The 12,457-nt window shown below is 38.3% G+C and overlaps 1 protein-coding gene across 1 annotated transcript in view; it reads right to left on the minus strand.

Moving 5' to 3' along the window:
* The window catches only part of ssbp2a (single stranded DNA binding protein 2a), a 43,023-nt gene that overhangs the window by 13,860 nt on the left and 16,706 nt on the right, over window positions 1-12,457 (minus strand). Inside the window, exons 2-4 of the mRNA XM_072664525.1 lie at window positions 12,030-12,102; window positions 7,305-7,366; window positions 7,107-7,191 (exon numbers count right to left, since the gene is read on the minus strand). Of these exons, the coding sequence (XP_072520626.1) occupies window positions 7,107-7,191; window positions 7,305-7,366; window positions 12,030-12,102 (220 nt within the window). The remainder of the gene's footprint in view (window positions 1-7,106; window positions 7,192-7,304; window positions 7,367-12,029; window positions 12,103-12,457) is intronic.

Genomic DNA, 12,457 nt, shown 5'->3' on the forward strand with positions numbered 1-12,457 from the left:
GAAGCTAATGTAGTTAACAAACAGTGGCAGACTATTTCCTTAAATGTCACATAATCGCTCGTATGTTTTCTTTCACATTGCATGACATACTGTGACAGGGGCCCTACAAAATGCAATAATTGAGCATTTTGTTGAATTGTTTTTGTTGTGGAGCCCAGTGTAATATCTTTTCACAAGGCCCAAAATCCCTGGGAGCCCTGGCTATTGCTAAAAACAGTAGGAGAGTCATTCTACGAAACGAGTTCCATTTGTGTCCACACCTCTTGATGAGATAAATTAAGCACACAAACAAATGCACCAAAGTTAATATAACATATGAGAAAAATCCTATTTCAAGTATTTTTCATAAGTACATGGTCATCTCCAAATGTCTATATTGACCAATATGACATTTACATATAAAATATCACCATTTGTTTTACTTTTATTAAACTAACATTTTTTAAATAATTTCAGGATTATGTGTGTGTCCCTGTTTACATAAGATTTGACTCGCCACCCTGTCACACAAACTTAATTTGTGCATACATAACATACCATTTACTTTAAATTACATCATGCAATACTTTGTAACAGCTAGGAACAAAAAAGGTAGCAAAAGATAAGGATATATATATAGATAGATAGGAGCAAAATAGATAGGGAAGAAAATATTTGATTATTAATATTTTTACACCGTTCATGCACAGAAGATTATATTCCAAATTGATTGGCATGTGTGCTAGGTCAGGAACCTGAAAACTTGAAAAACTCCATCCATTTTAGAATAAAATTTACTACCTTGTCACATACACACACTTTATGCACAAAAGTATCCATACGCTCCTGTTAATGAGTGAGTTCAGTTACTTTACCAAAGCGGACACCGGCATTTAGCTGCACTTGCACAGCTTGTTTAATCGCCATAGGAAAGGATTACCAATTCAACAGGACGCTCTGGAGAAACCTTGCATAAGCCTGAACTCACCATGCCCAATGCCATTCGGTGGATAGAGGAATATGAAGCCCCGCAGAACTGGGCTGTGGTGCAGTGAAACTGACTCCATTATCAGAACCTGACCTCAGCAATGCTTTCATGAGCGAATGCTATCAAATTCTTACAGTAATATTCCAAAATCTAGTGTAAGTGTAAGGTGGTAAGTGTTTGGCCTAATGTTAATTTGGGGTAAAACGGTGTTAGAATTTTGTCTAACATGGTAACCATGCTGGGTATGGTGAGGTAAGGCAAGGTCACAGTGCATAGTAAATCATATTCCAGTCACAAAAAGCTGCCTTCTACTCATCCCCACTGAGCCACCTTCTCGACCGACAATTCTAACTAACACTTCAGACAAGCGACACTGACTGCCTAGTCTTCTGGTCTTGTTCGTTGTATGAGCTTTGCAAATGGGTGTGACCATGATAACAATACAAATCAAGGCTAGCTTTGTAGCGTGGAACTTAAACCCAAACACATCTAAACAGTTGTGCTCTCTAGACCAACATAATGACAGGAAATACACAAATGCCAGCAGTGTTTTTTACTCTTCCTTCCTCCTTACTTCCATCCATCCATCCTCAGTCATGCCATTAAGCTACTTCCTGTGTGAGCTATGGGGAAGTGAAAAAAAAGAAGAAAAAAAGAGAGGAGAGAACACTTCAAAACAGAGTGAGAGAAGGTGATGAGCTTTCGGAAAACTCTTGGTCTTTCCTTACTAATGAGCTTTGGAAACAAGCTGGAAAATGTGAGGATAGAAAAAAAAATGAAAGTTGAGAGACAAATGGGGAAAAAAGGGCATTTATCTCTTCATGCTTTCCAAAGCAAATGCAATTTCAACACCCGTGCCAATTTGTGATCCCACGTGAACGCTCATACTTTGGTTTATTACATAGAACCAAGTGACATATCTATGAAAAGCAAGCATCTCCAAAGTTCAAATCTTCCTCGCATACAACCATTTACAACAAGTTTTATAATCAAACCCCAGCAGGTTTATGGGAAACTATCCATCTTAACATTCCAACCAGGACGGTCTAGATAGTACTAAGAATACCAGTACAATAGTACTGAATTCATATTAATATGAAAGAAATGCTTAAAAATGACTGATATGGAGCATTGCTGTGAGGATCTGACAAGAGCTTCAGTGAGGTAAGGATATGAAATGATCACCACCTCATCTTAACAGTATCGGATGGAGCATCACCATCATTCCTGAGAACACAGTTCCACTGCTCCACAGCTCAATGCTGAAGGGGCTTTATATCCCTCTAGCCCACACCGGGAATTAGGCATGGTGCCAACATATTCATGATGATCTACTCCCAATTCCTATTCTGTAGGCAGTACTTCTCCACAGGAAATAAACAAGCTGTGTGTGCATTTGCACATCTGTTTCAGCAATGGGTGGAACTTAAAGTAGCCGAATGCATTCATTAGAAGGGGTGTCCACAAACATTGACATTTAGTAGATTGTTTAGAGGACACTTGGAGATTTCTCTGTTGTGTTGTTTTAGATTTGTTACATTTTATAAAAAGATATGTATTATGGATGTACATGAACAATATCTGATATATTGCCATACTTTTAATTTTATTAGTAATCAAATAAATAGTTTTTTTTTGTTATTTTTTTAAGACAAGACACTGTATCTGGACAACAACAAATCACATATAGCCTTTCCAAAAAATATTGCTTTACTGGAAAAACTAAGAAAACTTTAAACTAATCATTAAACTAACATCTAGCACTCGGAAATGTTGAAGAAATTATGTTCACAAAGCAGGAGAAGGCCATAAAAACATAGCAATTTTCAGGTAGCCCTTTTTTTGGTTCATAACATATTTAGGAAATGGCAGTTAACAAGAACCGGTGGAGGTCAAGCTGAGATCTGGGAGACAAAAAAAATAACAAAAAAAAAAAAAAACACTTTGTGAGAACAGCTCGTAGAATTGCTATGAAGAAAAATGAAAACCCTCAGCCTGACTGCAAAAGATCTTCCTGCAATTTCTGCAGACTGCAGTGGTGGTGCACTATTCTACTGTGCAGCAATACCTCCACAAATTTTGAAGAAAATGCTCTGTTTCCAGTGGGAGAATTTAAAGTATGCATTATCATCATGCAAACTAACAACCTTTAATTAACTCAATGTATTAAATTGACTGTAACTGCCATTATATGGTTATCAGTCACTATACGCATAAAACTACCACCTCAGAAAAATACAGTTTAACACTGTAGTCTCAAACTCTCTCGAAATCACCCCATCCGATCTAATTACTAATTACTGTCTTCAGAAGTCCTTGACTGGCTGAACAGGGTGTGTTATATTTGGGTTGGAGCGGAAACCTGCTGGAAGGTGGCTCTCTAGGAGGAAGGTTGGAGACCACTGGTTTAGCAGTATGTTTTCCTTATATAGTCTAGTATAATGTCTGTCCAGTTTCTGTCTTTGTACTGTGTTGTTAACAGTGAATACTACACCAAAGGACCATAATAAAGCTTTCAGTTATGCTAAATGACAAAGCTAAATAGAATGTAATAGAATATCATTAGCATTTCTAAAGTATATAATTCACAGATGATTTAGCAAGTTCACAGTTAAATGTAATTTAAAAAAACAGGATATAATCCTTTTCAGTAACAAGCACTGCAATTAGTATCCAAACCACAGTGCAGGAACATACTGCAAATCTCAGACAACTCAACACAACAGTAGATAATGTGTCCTGTTACAACACAGTAGAGTAGACTTACTGCCTCTAAATGGCTTTGGAAATGATGCCAACTGACCTCTGTTGACGAAACGGCCAATTTTTAAACAACACAGAGGCTATTAGGTAACAGTTATTGTCGAGTAGACTTTCTGAAGTGAACTGAGGCAGCATGGGTAAAAATCATTTTGTTTTTTGTGTGTGTGTTTATGAGGCCCGTGCTCTGCTCAGATGGAAGGTGCTCATTTAGAGAGAGAGTGATGTTCGGAGCGCTCGCAGAGCTGTAAATGATATGTCCTTGCTGAAAAGGGTAAATGATGGAAATCAGTGAATGGAGTGTTGATTTATTATCACTCCAGTGCTCCCAGTGAAAATGTCTGAAAGGCTTCATGGTGCACTTGCTTGTGAATTTGACACACAATCATTAAAATAAACAACCTAATGTGTTGTCATTACTCCTTCTGATTGATGTTTACAGCAGGCTTGATTCTCGCTGTTATGAACTCTGCAAGTACGTCTGCAAACAGAGCAGTCGGAGTTCATTTTGAGAGAAGCCTGACAGGTTCGGAGGAACTCATGGGCCACATTTCAGAGAGTTGAACTAATATCTGTTAACTGACGATTGACCGGTGGTCTGCAAGTAGGCTACGTCCACTATATGGACCAAAAAATAATCACATTCATTATTTTTATCATTAATTAAATATCCCTGATTTTGTTGGGAGTAACTGTCTCTACAGTCCAGGGAGGACTTTCTACTGCAATATGGAACATTGCTGTGAGGATTTGATTGCATTCAGCGACAAAAGCTGTAGTGAGGTCAGGATGTTGCCGACCACCACCCTACCTCATCCCAAACTTCCCAACTCATCCTAAAAGTATTGGAGCACCGTTGGAGTATTTCAGCATTGTCATTCCAGAGAACACAGTTCTACTGCAGCAGTATGTCTCTACGGGGACTAGACAAGCTGTGTGCGTGCATTTGCACATCTGGGTCAGCAATGGTGCAACTTCAAGTATCTGGATGCATTCATTAGAAGGGGTGTCCATGTAGTTCCAAAACATGAATTTTCTTTTTTTCCTGAATTATACATTGTTGGGATTTGCATATACTATTAACAGAAATGCTGTTTTAGGGTGAATAACCAGTTATATCCAGAATACTAATAATGGAATTCTCGAAAACTTTTGTTTTCAGACCAACATGCTGTGTTTGGGAGGATAAAGGTAAAAAGGCAGAGAAATTGCAAATGTTTTTTAACAATATTCAGTTACATATTTTGCCTAAAACAAAGTACGGCAGGACGCTTTTTCTTTTAAACTCTGACTGACTAACAGGAGGAAAAACAGGTCACTTTATCTGTGTATCTGATCATGAAAATATCAAATTCAACAACAGCCTAAATATAAAGTTGGACAAATTGTAACAAATTACAGGCAATTAAAGCTGATCTAAACAAATGATTTAAAAACCCATGTCCTGTCGGATAAGGCTAATGTTGTGCCTGCTATAAAAAGAGCACAGAGACCACAGCTTTGGACAAATTCTCCTTCAAAATAAGGAAGCCAAGTGGTACTTACTAGTGTGGTTTGCCTCTCGTTGGCACAATCACGTCTATATACAATAATAATATAACTATATTCATTTGTGTGGAAAGGAACTGTGGAAACATCACTGATGGTGACCCAGGGTCACTTCAGCTCGCTGAACGCAATGTAGGTCTTTAAATTATTCTGCACTACAGAATTGTTCAACATTTTACTCCTGAATAATGAGCAGCCAGATGGTTTTCTTGACTGACTAAAATCTTAACTCCATTACAGTAATGACTTATTCTTTCATATAGTGGCTACAGTGCTACTGGAGGACTGTCAGAGTGGGTTTAATCAGTAGGCTGCATTGTAGAAATAGCAAAAAAGGAGTGTTAGTCCGCTTTGAACTCAAACATGGTGAATCACTTGCAATGTGTTTAATCTCTCCCCTCTCTTTCTCCCTCTCTCTCTCTCTCTCTCTTTCTCTCTTTCCCTGGCAGAGTTGACCACAAGAGTATGACATAATTTGGGTCCCTTCATAACCAATTCATCATCCCTCCACAGCTTCTGTCTGGCTCTCTCGCTGTCTTTCTCGGTCAGTCCTTTGTTCACAGTAGTTAAAAGGTTAGTTCACACCTAGTTAAAAACAAGCTGGCACAAAGATGCAACATGCACAAGAAACAGTTTGTCTAAAATAAAGGCTTTTTTAAATGGAAACGATTTCTAGTAATGTCAATTCAATAAAAATATATAATGCAAAATAAGGAACTGCATAAATATTTACCCCCTTCAAATCAGTATTTAGTGAATGCACCTTTGGTCACAATCACAGCACTGAGTCTATGTGGATAGGTCTCAATCAGGCTTGTACATCTGGACACTGCAATTTTACTCAACTTCTTTTTGCAAAACTGCTCAAGCTCAACCATAAATTCTCTATTGGACTGAGACCTGGGCTTTGACTCAGACACTTCTGGACATTCACCCTTTTGTTTTTAAAGCATTTCTGTGCTTATGCTGTATGCTTTGAGTCATTGCCTTGCTGGAAAAGAAATCTCTGAAGTTCTCAGAATCAGACTGAATCAGTTTGTCATCCAGGATTTCCCTATATTTTGCTGCACTAATTTTACCCTCTACCTAAACAAGCTTTCCATGGTCTGCTTTTCTTGGAGCTAGTTAAGTTAAAAGTCATTAAATTCAGGTTATTCCTTTTCCAATATATTTTTTTGAACAGTTCAGACAGAGAATAATCAATTTGCATAAGGAAGGAGAAGGAAAACAACAAAAAAGAGCATTTCAAATCTGAAACAATCCAAACGCTGTTCTCAGAATAATGCTTGACCACCCCCAGAGTCCAGAGCTCAACATTACTGAATGTGTTTCGGATAATTTGGATGGTGAAAAGCAGAAAATGATCCAACTTCTAAGAAAAAAAAAAAATCTGAAAAACTAATGAGTCTCCTCAACAGAATGGAAGCTGGACAGAACGGACACGATATAATACTGAACAATTTCATATTTACATATTTACTTAAAGGTTTCTCTGTTATTTTATTTGGTAAATATTTTTCTATTAACTTGTATTTATTATATACTGACTGTAAAGTAAATAATTAAACGATTGAGAAGCGAAAGGTGACTTTTGACGAGTGCTGTATGTCAGAGCCAGTATCAGTACATAAATATAGCTGTAACACAAAGCTCACAAACATTTTTTCGCTTTCTAAGAAAATCAATGTAAAAGATTTGAATCCCAGTTTTTGTCATTTTGGAGCATTTCTATTCGTGTATTAATCATGAAAACTTACCCAATTATAAATAACATTGGAAATTGAAGGTTTTTGTGCAACAGCAACAATACATATAGAACAATGGCACTCACATAGTCATGGAAAGCTTTGGCCTCGCTCGAATGCTCACATGTTTCTCTCCTCTCTGGAGCTGCACAGTAGAGATCCCAGAAAACGCTGTGAAAAGAAGTAGTTCTCACAATCCAGGAGTAAACTCTGCATTAATTAACAGCCCATGGTCCTATGCAGGTATCTGTACAGGTTCATTCTACTGTATGTGAGCAGCTTACCACCACCAGGAGTGGAGGAACCCAGGCGGCTCTCCCAGCGTGATGTTCTTCTCCCATCGGATCTGGCCAGGTCAGAAACACACAGAACACCAGAATGAGCGATTAGGATTTCACTGGAGCAGGAGACTCACACTGCTTTGGCGTATGCTGCAAGCTGACAGCACATAATTACAGCAGATTATTTATGAACAACTGATGAAGTGAATTATTATGATGGGTTACATTTGGCAAAGTTGAGATTGTTTAGATCATGCAATTGTCTTCATTCATCAATGCCCCTAAGAACATCTGTAATTGGTCAGGATACTCACAGCACACAAAACAAAGGATCAGTGATGGATTAGAGGATGGATTAGAGTGATGGATTTTCATATTGCACACTTCTGCAATATTAATATTGTGCAATGAAAGTGAGAAAACTGAAGGTCAATAATACCCCTGACCAGGGCAATCAACTGGTTTGCCATAAGCAAAAGTTATGGGTTTTTTTTCTATTCTTGCATTTCAATACAAACTTAACCTTCCTAAACTGGTTAGAACAAAATGTACAAATCTGTTTCTTTTACTATCCGTTTATATAATAAATATAGGCATGTTATTTATTATAGGCATGTTATTTATTATGTGAATAGCTATTAGACATTGCTTTACGTTGAAAAGGACAGATTCACAAAAGCCTTGCTTAGAATAACATAAGCATAAAAACATAATATTTTAACATAAACATTAAGAAGTTCATAATACTGGGACTAATTTACCAATATCTTCCTAAGAAATTTCTTAAATATGCTCTTTAGTCCAAGTCCAACCAGAAAGTCAGATTCATGGTGTTTTTTTAAACACCACAAATGTTCACATCTTTGCTCTTATAATGATGGATCCCATATTCAATTTCAGTCCCAATTTCAGTATATATTTTTATTATTATTATTATTTTTTTTTTTTCATACTGAAAATGGATCATATCTTGGTGCCAAAATCCCTATTGCACTGTGAAAACCATGTGAACTTTTCCACCTCCAGACACTCTCCTTCCTTTTCCCACAGAGAAGAGCTGCTAGACGTTATAAAGGCTGCTATATCATCAGTTCTGTCTCAAACACAACTTAGCTGGCTGTGTGTATTTAACACGTCTCTTTCATAAACAGAGCTGGAGTGTTTAGCAGGCTCTTAAAGCAGAGTGGCTCTTTTTGCAGATACTTCAAAGGAGCAGTGATAATACTGCCTGCTGTCTTGAGTATTGTGACTGTGTGTACAATACAGGCCCTGTGTGTCAATTGTTACTTGAAATAGACTTAATCTACAGTCTGAATCACCGGAATTATACCTATGCAGTCGCTGCCTAGCTGGCTATAGAGTATGATTATGCTAGCGAGTGTTCGTAAGATTTTCCGTTTAAATAGCATGCCACATAAATCAATCACTGGCACTAAACTTGTCCTTGACAAAATGTGAACATGAACGCCAGCGCTAGGCACACTCCCTCTCTCTCGTTCTCTCGCTCTCTCTCGGTTCCAGTAAAGACACACTAAATAGTAATACTAACACAAATTGTTCTTAGGAGTTTTTAAAAGAAAAATCTAAATCATCAGATTCTGAGTCTTACTGCATGAAATACAAGCAAGCAAATAAATAAATAAATTAATTAATAACTGTACAGTTTTGTCTTTTATAAGGCACTGACCACAAACCTGGAATCAACAAATATCCAGTTAGAAGCCAGTGTCTCACTCTACCCGACAACTGCTTTCATACTAACCACACAAGTTGCAGACCACACACTCCTCAGAGTGAGATCACTCGATGAGCTGGCTGGCTGCGTATTCTCTCCACACAATGATCCAACCGCTGCCATAAAGCAGGTGGGTGTGCCGAGTGCCCCTGTTATCTAACGTCATTGTTTGTGCGCGGCTGTGTCGCCACTGCAGAGATACAGACGGGTTATTTTGGGCTTCGGTGCTGCATGGCCTGGCTGCAACGGCCAGGGTGGCAAAAGACACGAGTCGCAAAGGAAACGGCACACAATAGCAGGGGACGTCTCAGGATTGTCTTGTTTGTGTCTGAATCACAACATGGCATGGCTGGCTTGGTTTTGGCTGTCTGTGGAGTGAGCTTGTTTTCCTCCGTTTCACTGCAGCAAAGTTTCTACCTTATTTTATCCTTCCTCTGTACTGTTTACTCTACATGCACTATATGTCTGAAAGGTTTGTGGACACCCCTTCAAACGAATGCATTCAGATACTCAAGAGTTGCACCCATTGCTGACACAGATGTGCAAATGCACACATGCAACATGTCTAGTCCCTGTAGCGAAGTATTGCCAATAGAATAGTACTCTCTGGAGCAGAGAAACATGAACCCTTTTGGCACCAGGCCTAATGCCAGTCGTGGGCTAGAGGAGTATAAAGCCCCTTAGGACTGTGATTTGTCTATTTAATTATTATGTTTTGCTTCAATAATGACTTAAATAATGAATAAAGAGCCTAAGTATTAGCCTGTGAATACAGAAATTAACACCACATCATTTTTTTATTCAATACAGGATTGTGGGACATTACAGACTATAGATTCATTTTAATAAAAAAAGGATATTCCTAAAAAAATGTGGTATTTGTGTCTGCATTCCCATTTCCATGCTTTCCATTTGTCATGTTTACATCTAACTGGAATGTGTTGTTTTACGTTGTGGTAAAAATTTATGATTTTAATCAATAGAAACGCTCCAAAATTTTGCTTGATCAGGACTTATGCTTTCAGCAGGCATGTTGTTTTGCTAGCTGGACTTTGACAAGCAACAAGAGTTCATTTATTTATTTATTTTTTATTATTTTTGTTTCATACTGAAAATGGATCATATCTTGGTGCCAAAATCCCTATTGCACTGTGAAAACCATGTGAACTGTTCCACCTCCAGACACTCTCCTTCCTTTTCCCACAGAGAAGAGCTGCTAGACGTTATAAAGGCTGCTATTTCATCAGTTCTGTCTGAAACACAACTTAGCTGGCTGTGTGTATTTAACACATCTCTTTCATAAACAGAGCTGGAATGTTTAGCAGGCTCTTAAAGCCGAGTGGCTCTTTTTGCAGATACTTCAAAGGAGCAGTGATAATACTGCCTGCTGTCTTGAGTATTGTGACTGTGTGTACAATACAGGCCCTGTGTGTCAATTGTTACTTGAAATAGACTTAATCTACAGTCTGAATCACCGGAATTATACCTATGCAGTCGCTGCCTAGCTGGCTATAGAGTATGATTATGCTAGCGAGTGTTCGTAAGATTTGCCGTTTATATAGCATGCCACATAAATCAATCACTGGCACTAAACTTGTCCTTGACAAAATGTGAACATGAACGCCAGCGCTAGGCACACTCCCTCTCTCTCGTTCTCTCGCTCTCTCTCGGTTCCAGTAAAGACACACTAAATGTCCTGCCAGCTCAGCTCGGAGTAATTAAATTGGTTGGCAGCGAGGGAAAAGACAGTCTAACACAGGTCATACATACATACAGCATATCACTGGCTAATCCACACTGTGATATTGGCCTAACAAATGGACTGAATCAGGTTACACAGCTTTGGTTTTAGTTTAGTATGAGCGGAGTTGGCTAAAAACAGGGATAAACGCAATGGCTAAATGATTTGCTATTATGGAATCGCATTGCTTGCTAATCAGCACAAACTAGCTCTGAAAACTTATTTGGTCTCCCTCCCACACAAAAAAAAACAAGATTGAGATTACATTCACATTTAACGGCATTTGGAGGACACCGTTATCCAGAGCGATTTACAATTGCATCATGTTACACAGAGGTAAACGTAGAGTTAGCAGACTTGCCCAAAGACTCTTAATGGTGTAGTGTGGCGGGCTTGTCCGACCAGGGACTCAAACCCAATGTATGTGAATTACTGTGTGCTGTGAGCATCCCAACCAGATGATCCAGTTAAGTGTTTTGATGCAATACTGAAATAATACTATGATTATATATATATATATATATATATATATATATATATATATATATATATATATATATATATATATATATATATATATATATATAAAAATGCACTGACTTTCTTGACATCACAAACATGTATACATATAAATTATTATAATCATCAATTATACTCATTATCATTACAAGTCAATTCAATACAGGTGAGGACAATTTAGTTGCCTTTAGGGTGCATCCATTGCTGATGCGGCATTCAAGCATTGTTGAATATCGTTGCGGTCACTCCAAAATCTTGTTTTTCACTTTCTAACATTTTATATCTTATTTGACTTTATAGAATTGGTAACAGGACAGCATTCTCTAGAGCAGCCGCACACAAGCCCAAGGTCCCAGGGCCCAATGCCAAGTGTCACCGAGGTACAAAGCCCCCCTGCACTGGGCTGTGGAGCAGTGAATCTGCATTCTCTGGAGTGATGTAGGTCCAGCCAAGCTTGTAGCCTCTGGGATGAGTTAGAGTCGCATTTGTTCACTAACAATTATGAACGCAGAGAGCAATCAAATCTTCATAGCACTAACATTTGGACGTTAGTGAATTAGGTCAATTAAAAAAATATATATCCAGAATTTAGTGACCACAAACATGTGGGGAAATGCAGGTGAATGTAATTGGAAATCCTTAATGGTATTTAATATGCATATGAACGCAATATGGAATTTCATCCAAATCATGCAGGCTTTTATTTGCTGCGGTGTTGGTTTTAGCTACCTACCTCCGAGAGGAAGGTCTGTGCTGATTTCTGAGCTCCAACATGAAGCAGATATTCATAAACATAGAGGGCTAGCCTGCAGGAGAGACAGGAAGAAAGAGGGGAGAATAAAAACAAGCATGATTTCACAGTACAGCACCTAGAACATTCACCATGATTCAGGGGTTTCATCAGAACTTTTCTCAAACAATAACACAGTAGCCAAACTGTGCATTTGGCTCTCACTGCTAAAAACAGCCCTCCCCCCAAAAAACTAAGCAAGTTTGGTTGCTGGAGTGATGAGGCTAATGTTTGAGAGGTGCACACCCTCAGGGATGATTCGATCAAAAACAATGTCATCCTCTTGACTAGGTGAAACCATCGTAAATAGGACAAACTGGGAACCTTCCTGTTGCTTTCAGTAAATGCTCCCTAAGTTGAAGAGTAAATGC

Source organism: Salminus brasiliensis, chromosome 20 (assembly GCF_030463535.1).
Source record: "Salminus brasiliensis chromosome 20, fSalBra1.hap2, whole genome shotgun sequence".
NCBI classification, from domain to species: Eukaryota; Metazoa; Chordata; class Actinopteri; order Characiformes; family Bryconidae; genus Salminus; species Salminus brasiliensis.